A 16,626-nucleotide genomic window follows, 5' to 3' on the forward strand; every position below is an offset into this window, starting at 1 on the left:
GTTTACACAACTACAAAGCATCTGAGACTGGCTTTAAATTTAAGTCTTCCTGGCAGCACTTTAAAGACAGTACCATCTAGCTGCTTTATTATTATTATTATTATTATTATTATTATTATTATTATTATTATTATTATTATTTCCATGAGGCACAAGAAACAAAACTATTATCCTTAAGAGATGGACAGCTAAAAGGGACCTTAGAGGCCATCTATTCCAAAACTTTCATTTTACAAATGAGGAAAATGAGTCAAAGAGAGGCTAAGTTACTTGCCCAAGGTCACACAGGTAGTAAGCATCAGAGATGAGATATGAACCCAGGCATTTTAAGCTGCTTCCCACTATACCATACTGCCTCACATTTTGCACTGGAAACTACAGCAGGCTAAATAACAAGAAGAAAGCCTCTAATGTATTGGAAAATACTGTTGGGGCAATTTATATCATTGGATGAGAAGGTGTGGTGGGATTGAAGAGGGCCTTAAGATTAGAGAGCCATCTCAGTATAGAAAGAAAGATTCTTAGTAACTGATTAGTGGAAGGTATCCAAGCCCAAAGGATCACCTGTCAGCAATTTGTAGTTCTTGTCCATCTTTCATCCACTGTACTGTGATGTCGGGTTCAGAAATTTCACATTCAAACATCGCTCTTTTCTTCTCAAGAACCTTAATATCCTTAATATGTTTCCGAAATTCAATGTGACGAGCTAGAAAACACCACAAAAATCTGATTAGCATTTTTCATAGTACCTTTGAAAGAGATGAGGATGTTTTCAAATATCCCAACTGTGAAAGATTACCTTCCACATAAAGGGTAGCTGTTGATGTGGCTTTTCCAGCAACAAAAGTGTACTCTGCCGCATCCCCGAAATGGACATTCCTTATGTTCAGGGAGTGTGTGAGCTTCTTGGTTCTCATCTGGCACCTATCAGTTGATTTGATCTCCACGCCGTTCTTTAACCATTTATAAGTAATGCCTTCATAGTTCACAGTTACTTCAAAAGTAACAGTGTCCTTTTCTTCAGCATTGATATCTTTCAACATAGATGTGATCAGAATTGCTAAGAGAGGAAAAAATTCAGACAGGTTTTTTTGTCAGAAAGTTGTTGGTTATGTTGGGAGAATGAATTGGGGGAAACATAATGTGATTGTCTTTAAGGCTACCTAAATTCAAACTCTACTTTATGGTGGGACTTTAGAATTCCTGGGAAGTATTTGGCAAGCATAGGGTTCATTTAAAAAAATGTCATGGTGACAAAAGCCATGCTGAGATGCAATAGAGGAGGTGCTCAGTTAAGGCTTTCTGTCTGATTTTTGGAGAACAAATAGGAAGTGAATGGTGGACAGTAGAATATGAGATCCACGAATGTTTTTATTTTATTTTTGCCCCTCAAAATCCTATTAAAAGTAGAAAAAAATATTTTTACTTAACCTGGGGTGTGTGAACATGAGGGATTATTTTTTCCTTTTAGTATTTTTATAAGTGTTTTCTTGGAACCTTATACATTTTGTTATGTACATTTAAAAATATTTTTCTGAAAATGGGTCCATAGGCTTTATCAGACTACACAAACACACAAGTTTAAAATCCCTAGTGTAGGTTCATAATAAATGCTTTTTGAATTTATTTGAACTGAGTTGAGTTCTCCATTGAATTGAATTAATTGAATTGAAAGCCTTTGAGATGAGGGAGTGGTGTTTTTCTGTCCTGGAGATCTGAGCTCTAAGGAAATTATGGACATCAGACAATGCTGAATGCCAAGTAAACCCCACTCAGTAAATTCCTTAGTAACTATAGAGAGTAATTTTGAGAAAAGTCAGCGAACTCAGAACACTTAATCCTTCTGATCTCCATTAACTTTCCATTTGACTTACGTGTCACTTTCAGAGTGGCACTGACTTGATCATTTCCACAGACAAAAGTATATTCGGCAGAATCCTCAGTGCTAGTGTTCATGATGATCAGTTGGTGAAGCTTTCCTTGCACAACTATCTTAAACTTCTCACTCATTTCAATCTCCACACCATTCTTCAGCCACATGGAAGGGACATTGAAATGGGACACCTCACACTCAAAAGAGGCTGTCTTGGTTTCAGGGACCTGGATGTTTTTCATGGTCTTTGTAATGTGTAAAGCTATGAAAAGACAGAGAATGGCTCAGTTATTGAAAATAAAAAGAATTTCAATATATAATATAAATGACATAATGAAAAATAAAACCCAGCAACACTTTCCCCAGAGAAAAGAAGCAGCATCAGGGGGGAAATACTTACTTTCCACAAAGAGTTTAGCTTTGCACTCAAGTTGTCCGACCACAGCTGTATATTCTCCAGCATCCGAGGGGGCAATGTTCTGCAGCATTAACTTGTGGACCTTTCGCTCAGAGACGAGTCTGTGTTTGTCACTTGGTTTAATTTCCACATTCTTATGGAACCATTTGACAGGCACAGTGTCATGGGAAACACTCACTTCAAAGGCAACGGTGGCATTTTCCAAGGCAGTCACATCCTTTGGCTTTTTGATGATCTTGACAGCTAAGAAGCAAAGTTAAAAAACAATTCAGTGGCGGATTTAGTTTAATGAACAGTCCACAAACTAGTTTATAAAGTGTTTCCATGCTGACTTACTTTCTACATGAAGTCTGGCACTGGCCCCTAGCTTCCCAAGCTTGAAGCCATAAACAGACTCATCGACAGTAACACAGTTTTTAATTTTTAGAGTGTAAATGTTTCCCTTTACTGAAATTTCATATTTGTCATTTGACTGAAGCACAACACCATTTTTAATCCACTGAACCCCTTTCACATCAGGATGGGTCAGTTCAACAGTAAAAACAGCATCTTGTGTTTCTGTCACAGTTAAGTTCTTGAGTGTCTTCTTTATTTTGACAGCTGAAAAACAAAGGGATGATTAGTTTAAAAAATGAAAGTGATCTACCTCCTCATTCAATAGGCTTGAACTAAAATAATTCATAATGTAGACTGTTACATAACCACATTTACAAAAAAATTGATTATCAAACATTTTGAGATTATGTCTTTCAAAAGATCCCTAGAGTTTATTTTTTTGAGAAATCTTTTGAGTCTCTCAGAACACATAAAGGCTTGAAGATATAAATATGTATCATTTTCCATTTTTGGAAAAACTAACTTTAATTATATGTACCAATACCAAGGACTGATTGAGGAGGAGGTGGCATAAATAGGGGAAGAGTTTATGAGATCACGGTGACTTGAAAAGAAGTAATAAATGGTGTGTCAGGATATCACTGATACCACATACTTGACATTTTAGCTTCCTGTTTCTATGTCTCCTATAGCACTTGTACATTTAATGCACAGGTGTGCAAGTCAGAGGGAAAACCTCTGCAATTATTTTGCAGTGATTGATTGCAATGATTTTGGCCATGTCAAGTATATAATTATTGTACTTAAAGAACACCTGCCAAAAATCTGATGTTAAGAACTAAACTCATATTTATTATGTCCACAGGAGAAATTTATTTATTAACCAAATTTTAAGGAAGACATTCTTTGGGATTCCAAGGACAAAAAAAATCCAAAAAGTAGTAGACTAGATGGTATCTCTGACCCAGATCCTAGACAGAGGAATACATGGCAATTCTCCTCATATATAGGAATCAATACAGTATATGAAAAATAAATTCTCACATTACAAACTAGATGTATGAGGAAAATCAAGTATTAGGAGATGCAGTATTTCTAAAAGCATGAATCAAAATGACAAAAATACTGACCTTCAACTTTGAGCTTGGCAGATGTCTTAGAGGTGGCCACTTTGTAAGTATATTCTCCAATGTCATCTAATTTGGTGGCCACAATAATAAGTCTCCTTTTGTGATGTTCAGCTTCACTTTTGATGTTATTACTGAGAGTTAAATGTTTGCCATCTTTGAGCCATTCACCTTCTGAATCTGGGTTGGCAACTTCACATTCAAACACAGCTTCCTGGGATTCAGCTACAGTTTGATCAGTGAGTGGCTTGGAAATAGCACCTCCTATGGAATGACGTAAAGCCAATGATAAGGCTCTTTCTCTCTTTTACTATTAGTCAATTTTAATTTAATAAATATAAATTTTAATTAATTAAATTAAAATATTTACTTTTCATAAATTTTAATTTTATAAATATTTTGAGTGCCTACTATATAACTTAGTAGGCACTGGAGGGGTGGTTATAAAATGAACACCATGATCTCTGCTCCAATAATCTATGGTTTCACAGAGGAGATAAGACATGTACACAGATGCTAATATCAGATTAACTAGACAGACACTAAATAAAAGTAATGAAGATATACTATAGAGGGAAAATTCTTGGTTAAGAAAACATTTAATGAAGGGAATGACATTGGAGCTGGGTCTTAAATGATGTTTGGAATATCAAAGGTGGAAAGGGATGGAGAAAATGACATTTTGGACAATAGGCCAATTATGAAAGGGAGAAAACTATGAGAACTGATTTAATATTCAAAAGCATGTCTTTTAAAAACAAATTATTATCATTATCTTTTGTTTTCATGTTACCTAAATTTCCCAATGTCCTCAGGAGCCATCTTTTATAACAAGAGGTAGAAAAAGAGTTCAATCAAAATAAATTATTTATTAAAAAGTAATGCATATGCAGGGTTCTATAAACATAGTTCATGTCTACAAAGATGCAGGGGGAAGTAAAGCTTGGTTAAAAAAAAGTAAATCTAAGAATTCATAAGGAATAAGAGACCCATCTGACTTTGTCATCCCTCATTTCCTCTAATAAAAATTAGCAGTCAGATGGATTAGTTTAATCATATATTTAAATAGTATATTTAAAAATAAAGATATAAAAGGAAGAGGAAAAGAGAAAAGAAGAAAGATGAAGACAAATGGAAAGAAATATTTATATCAGAAATAAAATGATACCATACTAGAAAGTTGAGGTAAAAGATTATTTTTCTTATGTTAAAGTAAAAAAAACCCACAAAATAAAGTTTTTTTTAAATTTGCTTACCTGCTACTGTAAGTTTTCCAGATGTCATATTTTCTCCTGCATAAAATGTATATTGTCCTTCATCATCTTTCATCATATTTAGAACTGTCAACTTATATATTTTTCCATGAGCTTCAATTTTGTATTTAGAACTAGGTTTGATCTCCTTATCCTTAAAATTCCATAAGACATCAATTCCAGCATGGGAAAGTTCCACTTCAAGGACCACATTTTGAGTCTCTGTGCAGGTCAAATCATGAAGACCTCTGATGATTTTAATTTCTAGAGACAAAAAAGCACAATTTGCTCAGTTAATACTGTTTTGGGAAAGTAGAAGATTTTAAGTTGAATCACTTTGATGAAAAAGTTCTTACTTTCCACAGTGAGATTGCAACTTGTTTCAACTCTGCCAACCATTAACTTGTAAGGCCCTTCATCTGAAGCATAAGTTCGATTAAGCACTAGGCGTTGTTTAGTTCCTTTAATGATTGCTTGGACACGGTCATCAGGCTTGATTTGTTCATCATCGAGGTACCATTTAACAGAGGACACATCAGGAACAGAGACTTTGCATTCCAAGACAGCCTTTGTGCCCTCAATAACACTGACATCTTTTAGAGGTGTTACTACATCTACACCTGCAAAACCACAGCAAAAATAAAATGAACATCAGGAAAAGATTTTTCAAAAAAAAGAAACATATTTTGCAAAAGCTCCTCAAACCATGTGACCACTGGAAACAGAAATAGATTGTGCTTACTGTAAACAGAGACTCGTCCACTGGTTGAAAGTCCTAGAGCAGGGATGGTGAAAGAATAATTTCCAGCATCTTCTTTGGTCATGTCTTCAATGAGTAACATGTGCGACTGTTTATCGATTACAACATGGATCCTATCATTAGGCTCCACTTCCTGGCCATCTTTCATCCAGACACCTTCCACATTTTCCAAAGAGACCTTAACTTCAAGTTGAACGATGTCACCTTCACAGACTTTTTGATCACTCAGTCCTTGGAGGATAGCTATAGGACGGGCTGTGGAATATATCAAGGACAAAAGGAAAGTTATAATCATGTTATTCAATCAAAGTAAATGCCATCACACCAGTTTGAGGTTGATATGGGAAGACTTACGCTTCATCTTTAGATAGCAGCTGGTCTTTTTCCCATCTACAACGAAGCTATATTCACCCTGGTCTTCCTTGGTTACATCCTTGACGGTGAGATTTTGACGACCACGGCGAGATGTGATGGTGTATTTTCCATTGGATTTTAGTTCTACATCACCATGATACCATTTTCCTTCCACATTTTCAGGGGAAATGATGCATTCTAGCTCCCCTGAAAAAGACTCTGGCACTTCAATATCCTGAAGTTCTTTCACAAACTCAACAACTGCACCTGGAATATAAGAAAGAGAAATGGTTTCAGGCCTAGAATATCCACCTAGGCAAATGGGGTATCAATGTGGAATAGGAGAAAGAATACTAGAATGATAGAACTAGCTTGTACTCATGAATCTGTTTCTGCCTAGGTGGATGACCTTCTGGGAATCACTTAATTCCTATACTCTTTAGTTTCTGTATTGATAAAATGAGGTAACTACCTGATCTTGAGGGTCCTTCCAGTTTGCATATTGTATTGTACTTGTTAATTGGAATATTTAAATTTTGAAAAAAAATCTCCAAACCATCCAATTTGTTTTCAAACCACAAAGTTGAACAGAATTTGCTTATGTTCCTTTTCTAGTCTGCTTGTCAACTACTTTCAGATATATTTAGAAATACAAATATAGACTGAGGATTTTGGCTTTAGGTTTATCATACTCAATTCACAAATGAGTGCCTTACAAAAAAGAAATCTTATTATAAGAGTTACATGAAAAAAGTTTGTGAAGAAAATGAATCCTTTCTTTCCTACCTTCAACAAGAAGTTTAGCAGTTGTTTTTATGTTTTCATCTTCTGCAAGTACACAGCTGTAGTCCTCAGCATCAGACATATCAATTGTCAGTACAGAAAGGAAATGGACCTTTCTGTCAGAATGCATCCTATATTTATCTCCAGAATGAATTTCCACACCATCCTTAAACCATTTCACTTTGACAAATGGCTCTGAAGTTTCACATTCAAAGGTTGCCATGGTGTCTTTTTCCTTAGCAACAACATCTTGCAGTTCCTGTGTGAAAGTGACCAACTGTTTGGCTAAAAAAGAAAAGAAATTGGAAAAGTTACATAAAAATGTATAATTTGAGTGATAAGGAAAGAAGAATACTGATACAAATATAGTAGAGTCACAATAGCAAATAACTCTGAGATACCTTGGACAAGCAAGAAAGCATGGCTGGAGGTTTCCCCAGCTATGTTGATGGCTTTCACCATGATGCTGGCTGAGTCCTCAGCTGTCACATCTCTTATAACCAATTCACAAACGTTATCTTCAGGCCAGTACCAATAAATCCGGTCAGATCTTTCAATCTTGACTCCATTTTTATACCATTCACATTCCGGGTCTGGTCTCCCAACTACTCTCACCCGGAAATGAGCATCAGTTCCTTGGCCTACTGTTTGGCTTTGAATTCGTTCTAAGATTTTGGGGGCCTCCATGCTTGGACTAAGTTCAATTCTGTCTGGTTTAAATGTTGGGATTGTGATTTTGCCTTCCTCCAAGAGGGCTTTCTTCTCTTCTTCAGTTAATTCCTTGGTCCAGTGGAGAAGTTCATCTTTTGTCTTCTTTAGCAGCTCTTCATAGGACTCATCTTTCTTCCGAGATTTGAGCTCCACTGCTGTAATGGCCTCATAGTACCCTTCTTCTGTTCGGCGTTTGAATTTACTGCGCAGCTCTTCTGACTCTTCAGACACCTTCTCATGGGTAATTCGTTCAGCCCTTTTAAGTTTCACTACTTCTTTGGTTTCTTTGGCATCAACAGGTCTATCTACCTTCTGTACCTCAAACTGAAGTTTTCCGGGTTCGTGAAACTGAACTTCAGGCTTGTGTTCAGGAGCTCGACGAAGGACAGACCGAAAGTCTTCTCTCTGTTCAATCTCCAATTTAACTTTATGTTCGGTCACACCTTCTGGGTTTTCGGCAGTGACCTTGACTTCTCCTGTGTCATAGGACTTGCAGTCTACTATGTCAAGATAATAAATGCCATCATATCGAACTCTAAACCTTTTGCTTTTGCGGATGAGCTGTCCATTGAGGTACCAATTCACTTTAGGCTGTGGGTAGCCTGTAACACGGCAGCGGAACCGAGCAGTTTCTCCTTCAAGTACTCTGACAGGCTCTGGAAACAAAACTATGTCAGGTTTTTGCTTCTCTTTTTGATCAGTTGTTACTCCAGTAAGTGCGCCCTCATGGGCCATTCTCTCAAGTTCCTCAATTCTTTGCAACCCCTTCCTCCCTTCGGGTAATTGAGACTCTTCCACAAGACTTTTCTCATCTTTAACGATAAGGGTGGCTGATGTATGATCAGTGCCATATTTATTACTGGCTCTACAAGTGATAACACCACTGTCCCTGGAGTAGGCAACTCCATAGTCAAGGCTACAATATCCAAATTCATTGATCATGCGAAGCCTGTTGGCTGCTTCCAGTGGCTTGCCATCATGAAGCCATTCAACCACCATGGTTGGATCACCAATTGGTGTGAGTCTGCATTCAAAGTGAGCGGGTCCAAAGCGCTTAAGCCTTAAAGAGGTAAGTTTTTTCTTGAAGAATGGTTTCTGTTGTTTCTCCTTGTCATAGAGATCACCCTCTTCCCATTGCTCTTGACCATATCGCAAATGGAGAGGCTCCAGTTCTGGTGCTGCAATCTCTTTCGCTCGGTATGTCCCACGTGGAATAATTAGTTTTCTTTCTGGTTCAGGTTCTGCCATGTCAACCTCAACATTGACTTTACACCTAGTGGTGTCTCGGCCAGCTTTGTTGATAGCTGTTGCAGTATACCATGCAGAATCATGGCTGACAGTAGAGTCAATTTTTAGGGCAGCTTCTCCTTTGGTTCCTTCAATTCTATAATACATGTAAAAATGCATTAGTATAAATGAAATGATTGTTGAAATTGTCTCATGAGCTTAGATTTGTTTGGTATAAAAAAAATTCCCACAAACTTACTTAATCTTTGGATATTTATGGGGCACGATAATGTCACTGTTTTTCAACCAAACGATGTCAGGATTTGGATTGCCTGTAGCCCTGACTTTCATTTCAAGTCTAGCACCTTCCTTTACATTGATATTTTTCAGTTTTTCCACAAATACTGGTTTCACCTGGTGTTCCACAGCTGGAATAACATGGTCAGAGTTCAGAATGAGTGGCACTGGAATACTCTTTCTAATCCCTCCTCATTCCCAAATAAAATATTATTATAAACAATACCTTCAACAGTTAAAGTCATTGAGATGGAGGATTTCCCTGCTCTGTTCTGGGCAACCACTGTCCATTCTCCTGAATCCTCAGGTGCGGCAGGAACAATGATTAGTGACTGTGTGCCATCTTCTTTAATTACCACTTTATGGGTATAGTCATTGACAATCTGCTGGCCTGCAAAAATGTAAGGAAAATATATGTTCAAGGATGTTTCAATTGTCAGATTGTCTCATACATTTGTGTGTGAGATTGTTATTCACTGAGCAAAATGTCTTTATTACATACCATTATGAAACCAGAAAGTCTCTGGCATGGGTCTGCCAACAACTTTTAAGTCAAATCTAGCAGTCTGTCCTTCTAAACATTTGAATGAGGTAGGCTTTAACACGAAGACAGGCTTATAAAGTCTTTCCAGTTGTGACTCATCTGTTTCATCCAGCCGACGTCCAGGAGAAACACGTGCAGGTGACATGCGGGCAGGAGACATTCGGGCAGGAGACATTCGGACAGGGGACATACGAGCAGGAGACATATAAGCAGGAGACATACGTGCAGGAGAACGGCTTAAGGAACGGGGAGAGACTGACCTGGAAAATAGGAGACAGTAAAGCATTTAAAAGAGTGAAGAGGAAAATAATACAAAGTATTTTTTCTTTTCTTCATTTATTGGATCTATATTATTTCAGTTATTAAAAAATTTTATTCAATTTTAGCAAAATTATTCAAAATGAGAAAATAGCAAAATTTAGCTTACAACTATACAGTACTTCAAGCTTTGCAAAAAATTTTTCCTTATGTTATATCATTTGATCCTTACAACAGCCCTGTGAAGTAGAAGCTATTATTATCCCCATTTTGCAGATGAGGACCTTGAAGCTGGAGAAGATTGAATGACTTACATTCAATTAGTCACACAGCTAGCAAGTAATTGAAGCAGAATATGAACTCAGGTCTTCCCTACTCTAAGTCCAACACTATGCTCACTACTGTACCTAATTACCTCTATAAACTGTATTTTCCAGAAAACATCCATGGATAGATGCCATGTTAGTGAAAAATAAGTGATGGTTATAATATGAGACCTAAAAGTTAAAAACTCAAAGTTTCTACTTATTCTTTTGTTAATGTTTATCTTAAAGCAATGAACTTTGCTAACTCTACCTTATTTTTCACAAGTTATAAGATTCACCAATGGAACTATGGACAAATACCTTAAGACACAATTAAGAACAATTAAGAACAATTGTTCAGATAAACCTGAAACATAGACCTACCGAATTCTGCTCATTGCATCTGGAGCTGGTATATAAGATGGAGCACCAAATGGTGTAGAAGGTTCCACATAAAGTTTGCCTGAGCAAATTGCATTCCCTTTAATATTGCTGGCAAATGCTGTATAGATTCCTTCATCTTCTGGAAGAACAACAGGTAAGCGTAGACTAGCCCTTCCATCCTGAAGAAAGTCCATTTGGTATCGTTCACCATGTTTGATACGTTTGCCATCTTTGTACCATGCAATCTATAAAGAAAACCATCCATGAAGAGACTCCATTAAAAATTGTTGTATCACAACTAATTTAAACTGGATATTTTTGATAAACAGACATATGGTAAGCTTTTCTCTTTTCATATTACCTTCGGTAATGGATATCCAGACATCTTGCAATGGAAAGTGGCACTCATTCCCTCAACTACTCTGTAATTCTTGATTCTTAAGTCAAATCCGGCTTCAACAGTTTCAGATTCAGCAATGTCAACTGACATCTTTTCTTCACCATCTTCTTCAAGAAGCTCTTCTAATGTAGTCTTTATAATTCTATATTCAATTTCTTTAATAAGTCTCTCTTCAAAGGAAGAAATATGGAATTCCTATGCAGGAATAAGTGACAGTTGTATTTTTAAGGAAATATTCCAAATGAATAATTTTCTATATTCTATAGTCCAAGACTACCAAGAATGACTGGATTTTTGATGTTTCCCCTTAGAAGGAACATCTCTTCTGTTTCATTTAGAAAAGATTAGCAGTGAAGATTTCCCACTATAATTTAATTGCTTTGTTCTTTGACAAACTGGGATGATCTGTCTATGAGAAATGTCATAAAATTAAGGAATTTTCTTACAAGTGGATCTGGAAATATCCTCTTTCATCATCATTTATCCTAAAGTGCCTTCTCAACCTCATCCCCATTTAGGATTTTTTAAATATCATGAATAAAATGGGGAGAAAGAAGAGGAAAGGATAACTGAATCAAGCTTTGGCATTTCTGCCACTGAGGTGGAACAGACAACAGTTGAAATATTGGAGTGAAGATATTGACAGCGAAGGCAGTTGTATGGGATGGGGAGACTTGGTGAGTGACAATTTCTCTCAAGGTACTCTCTTTCCTGGCCCTCAGATTGGAAGAAGTGCTCTCTCTCTGTCTCTGGATAGAAGTACCTGTATTCCTGGATTTTTCCCAATGGTGTGCTCTACCTGGATTCTTGTGGTCTTGTCATTGAACAAAAGGATTTAAAGGGGGCAGTCTGAATTTAAGGCCTGTCTTTAGGGCGTTAGCCCAAAGAGACAGGCCCAACCAGCTCTGAAAGTCATAATCTTTTCTTCCTCTTGTTGTCTACTACTAAAAAAGCTAGCATAGATAAGCATAGACAGGAATAAAAGAAACCCTCCACAAACCTGTGAGGCCTGTCCTCAACTCAAAAGCTAAGAGAAACTCTAACCCAATCTGTGGCAAAGTATAGGACAATCCCTATTCCCTTGACCCTGATACCTTCCCAGTTTGAACTTGTTATTAAATTCATCTATAATTAATAAAATGCAGTCCGATATCTTTGTAACAGTAAGGGAACCCTGAAGGGAGTAAGGGTTTTTAGGGGAGAAGGTTCTCTGTAACCTCAAGTACCCAAATCTTGAGGTTCCCATCCATGCCTCTCCCCCCTTTCATCCCTGGTATAATATCTATAAGAAGAATATTTTCTTATGGAGCAAAATATGAAATATCAATGAATATTTTTCTTGTTACCTGGTCCTCTACAAAAGATCTGACCAGAACAGTATCTTTAGCCATTTTCTTTCTAATCAGAGCTTGTTCTTTTTCATATTCTTTTTCATACTCAGGGTAAGAGAACCCAGGTGCTGTCTCCCCAACTCTGGGCTCTTGAACAAATGCAGTCATTTGCGTCTGGTAAAGCATTTCATGCTGTGACTTCATCAGCAGCTCATAATCGGCTAGGAAGTAAGAACATGAGTTAATTACTTCCTTATTAGACAATAAGCATGCTATGACTATTCAAAGAAAGGATGGGTTTGACTCATATAGATAGACTGTACTTTAGGTAAATTCAATATATTAAAACCCATTATTTCCTAAAAGATTAGATTCTATTCAATTCAACAAATATTTTTAAGGTATTTACTTTGTGCAAGGCACTGGGGAATGAGCCATGTAAACAAAAATGAAGCAGACCCTGTAGTCAGAGAACTTACATGTGATTAGGGGAACACACCATGAAAGAAGTAAATGAAATATGAATTAATTTAAATGTTCAAGGTAGAGCAATAACTGGGGACATCAAAAAAGGCCTCGTGTAGTAAGTAGTACTTGATTTAAGTCTTGAGTAGAGCTATGGTTGGGGAAGGGAGGGTATTTCAGGTATGGAGCAAAATCTACTCAAGGTTCAGAGGTTGAAGGGAAGGAAGGCAGGAAGGAAGGAAGGAAGGAAGGCAGGAAGGAAGGAAGGAAGGCAGGAAGGAAGGAAGGAAGGAAGGAAGGAAGGAAGGAAGGAAGGAAGGAAGGAAGTGCTTACTATGTGCCAGGCACTGTGCTAAGTACCTTAGAAATATTATCTTATTTAATCCTCAAAACAGTCCAGCAACATAGGTGCTATTATTATCTCTTTATATAGTTAAGGAAACTGAGGCATGCAGAGGTTAAGTGATTTGATGAAGGTCACAAAACTACTAAATATTTGAGGGATACCTCCAGGACCAGCACCCTATCCAATGTGCTACTTCTCTATAGATGGAATATCAGTTGTGGGAAAGAACAAGGACAATTTGACAGGAACACAGAGTCTATGGGAGGGAATAAACATGAAGTATCTGGAAGAATGGGCTAGGAAGAAATTGGGATAGCTTTTATATACCAAAGATAGGAATTTGTATTTTAGCACAGTGGTAATAGAGAACTCTTGAAGCTTCTTGAGCATGGCACTGACATAGACCTAGGCTTTAGGAAGATCAATTTGCTAGCTGTGTGGAAGATGGACTAAAGGGGAGACAGCTTGAAGCAAGGATACAAATTAGGAGGTCACTGCAATAATCTAGGAAAGAGAGTAATGAAGGCCTGATCTACTATGATAGTATAAGGGAGAATCCACTGACACTGGAATCAGAAACTTGGGTTCAGATTCCACCTTTGATGTTTACCAGTATGACCTGAACAAGTCACCTAAATCTCCTTGTATTTCAGGTTTCTCAACTGTAAAAAGTCAGAGTTGATCTAGAAGGTCCTTTCTAGATTCAGTGTTTTGATATGCTTCTGACACTAGGGTAGATCCTGGAAATGGAGAGAAGGATAGACCCCTGAGATAAGAATGGAGAATTGATAAGACTTAGTAACTTGATAACTATAAAGGGTGAAGGAAAACTGAGAGTCAAGAATGACTAATAGAACTTATGAGAAAGATCACTATCCACATTCAGAGGAAGAACTTTGGGAATAGAAACAAAAAAGAAAAACAACTCTTTGATCACATGGGTTGATGGGGATGTGACTGGGGATGTAGACTCTAAATGATCACCCTAGTGCAATTATCAATAACATGGAAATAGGTCTTGGCCAATGATACAAGTAAAACCCAGTGGAATTGCATGTTGGATACACGCTGGGTGGGGCAGGGGGAGAAGGGAAGGGAAAGAACATGAATCATGGAATCATATGGAAAAATATTCTAAATTAATTAATTAAATAAAAATTTCAACTAAAAAAAGAATGGCTCATGGATCTGGATTTGAGATATTAAAAAAAGGTTTTGCTTTATAAAAAGTCAACTGTGGATTTTAAAATATGAATTGATATATGAAAATTGCATTTATGTCTACTTTCCCAAAATATATCTCTGTAAATAAGGTACAATAATATTATGATGACCAAAGATACATTTATTTGGCATCAGGGAAGAAAAAGCTACTTTGTCTAATTTGTCTACTTTGACAAATTCTTTAAAAATTTAATACATTCTTTATTTCATAGTCCTTATCTGACTTTCTGTATGGGAGGGGGAGTACACAAGGAGGTGACAAAAATCAGGTCTTTTCAGTTGTCTCCAATCTCTGCACATATTTCCAAGATATGTCTTTCCAGAGTGCAGAAGAGTTCACCTATTAACACTGTTTTCAAGATGGACAAAAATGTTCTCGTGCCCTAGCCATTGACCTCATCTAAGCAATGATTTGGATATCATAGCAATAAATCAAATCCTTTCTTACTAATGAGAGCTCTAAGCCTGGACAAGTATATGACTATTAACAATTTGACCAGAGTAATGTCATCATCCAATACCCTTTTAATGCCCTTTTCTTTTTCGGGGAATTTCAAGGGTTGTCACATAAATTATCTCATTTATTTTCTCAATATCCTAGCCCTCCTTGCTCTTTCCTACCTTTATCTCTTACCTTTTCCTATCCCATGTCTCTATTATATTCCACTCTCAGGGTTCCTTGTTATCTCTTTTTTTTTAAACCCTTACCTTTCATCTTGGAGTCAATACTGTGTATTGGCTCCAAGGCAGAAGAGTGGTAAGGGCTAGGCAATGGGGGTCAAGTGACTTGCCCAGGGTCACACAGCTAGGAAGTGGCTGAGGCCAAATTTGAACCTAGGACCTCCCGTCTCTAGGCTTGGTTCTCAATCCACTGAGCTACCCAGCTGCCCCCCTTGTTATTTCCTTTCTGATCACAATTGCCTACTCTCCCATCACTCTGGATGCCTCATTCTTATAGAACTCATTCTTCCTGACCAATAGCTCTTGATATCTTCAGGATGTTTCTCACCATCACTCTGATCTGTCTCCAATTAAAGCCCTACTAAGCTTGTACCTTCAGATCAAATATTCAGATAATTCCTCCATACCACCTAGAATGCCTTGCTCACCTTTTCATTCCTTTCATAAGGCATTTGAGAGTATTTCGCTAATTAGGGTGCTTGGGCAAAGATAGAAGTCATCCACTTATATTGTATCCATTTATATATTTATATATGCCATAATTATGTTTAACCGAGTATTATAAAATCTAAGGGTCTGAAAGGACCTTGGGAGTGCTGAAATCAATTGTGGGAGCCATGCCCTCCTGCTCCTTGAAACCCTGCTTAAGTTATCCCCTTCTCTCTGTTAAGAAGCAATCTAAGATGCCAACATTCCATGTGCATATGGTTCATCAAAAGAAATTATGGCACCTAACTTTTTTGACTGGCACAAATACTGTGCAAATGGGCACAGGGAGAGTCAAGTCCATGGGCTAGTAGCATACACTTACCCATGTGAGTCTCATCTGATTACTAGACTGTAAGCTAAAGGAGGGCAGGAATTGTGTCTTCTCTAAACTCTATATTTTGTCCCAGAATTTAGTACAGTGTTCTGTGCACAATAGGCACTTTTAAGAAATACTTTTGAGGGCAGGTAGTACAGAAGACAGAGTCAGGCCTGGAGTCAAGAGGACCTGGGTTCAAATTTGACCTCAGACACTTCTTAGATGTGTGACTCTGGGCGAGTCACTTAACCCCAATTGCTAGCCCTTTCTGCTCTTCTCCTTAGAGGTGATATCTAAGACCCCCAAACCAGCATTCTTTCAACAAGTAGGCATGGCTGTTTACCTACATGTTGCTGTGCCTTTCCTACATGCATACCCTGGTAACAACACAAATGTACATTTACCTTCTTCCAGTAAGGAGACTGATTCCGAAGTTTCCCCATGCTTGTTGCGAATAACGATAGTGTATTCGCCTGCATCATCAGCAAAAGTCATGGAAATCACCAGCCTGCATTCACCAGTTTGCTTGTTGTAACTTACTTTGTACCTTTAATGATAAATGTTAAAAACATAATTACAATTCTATAAGAAAGCATATTGTATTTATTCCTGGGAAGATGGCTCATGAACCTGAAAAAAGTAAAGTTTCTATAGCAGAGGGGAAAAGTAAAGATAGTTAAGCATTATAGTTGGGTACTATGGTCAAATGTATTTGAACATGGAGGAAAAACACACAGATATTAG

At 37.4% G+C, this 16,626-nt stretch overlaps 1 protein-coding gene across 20 annotated transcripts in view; it reads right to left on the reverse strand.

The window, feature by feature from the left end:
* TTN (titin) overlaps positions 1 to 16,626 on the reverse strand; it is a 327,039-nt gene that overhangs the window by 267,138 nt on the left and 43,275 nt on the right. For all 20 annotated transcript variants that reach the window (XM_056794077.1, XM_056794076.1, XM_056794075.1 and 17 more), the window contains exons 22-40: positions 16,287 to 16,429; positions 12,377 to 12,582; positions 10,992 to 11,225; positions 10,631 to 10,875; positions 9,642 to 9,943; positions 9,366 to 9,530; positions 9,102 to 9,270; positions 7,306 to 8,999; positions 6,908 to 7,189; positions 6,122 to 6,388; positions 5,750 to 6,022; positions 5,364 to 5,627; positions 5,011 to 5,271; positions 3,758 to 4,018; positions 2,628 to 2,891; positions 2,274 to 2,534; positions 1,875 to 2,135; positions 800 to 1,060; positions 565 to 706 (exon numbers count right to left, since the gene is read on the reverse strand). In XM_056794077.1, the coding sequence (XP_056650055.1) occupies positions 565 to 706; positions 800 to 1,060; positions 1,875 to 2,135; positions 2,274 to 2,534; positions 2,628 to 2,891; positions 3,758 to 4,018; positions 5,011 to 5,271; positions 5,364 to 5,627; positions 5,750 to 6,022; positions 6,122 to 6,388; positions 6,908 to 7,189; positions 7,306 to 8,999; positions 9,102 to 9,270; positions 9,366 to 9,530; positions 9,642 to 9,943; positions 10,631 to 10,875; positions 10,992 to 11,225; positions 12,377 to 12,582; positions 16,287 to 16,429 (5,955 nt within the window). The remainder of the gene's footprint in view (positions 1 to 564; positions 707 to 799; positions 1,061 to 1,874; positions 2,136 to 2,273; positions 2,535 to 2,627; positions 2,892 to 3,757; positions 4,019 to 5,010; positions 5,272 to 5,363; positions 5,628 to 5,749; positions 6,023 to 6,121; positions 6,389 to 6,907; positions 7,190 to 7,305; positions 9,000 to 9,101; positions 9,271 to 9,365; positions 9,531 to 9,641; positions 9,944 to 10,630; positions 10,876 to 10,991; positions 11,226 to 12,376; positions 12,583 to 16,286; positions 16,430 to 16,626) is intronic.

This window comes from Monodelphis domestica, chromosome 4 (assembly GCF_027887165.1).
Source record: "Monodelphis domestica isolate mMonDom1 chromosome 4, mMonDom1.pri, whole genome shotgun sequence".
Classification (NCBI taxonomy): Eukaryota; Metazoa; Chordata; class Mammalia; order Didelphimorphia; family Didelphidae; genus Monodelphis; species Monodelphis domestica.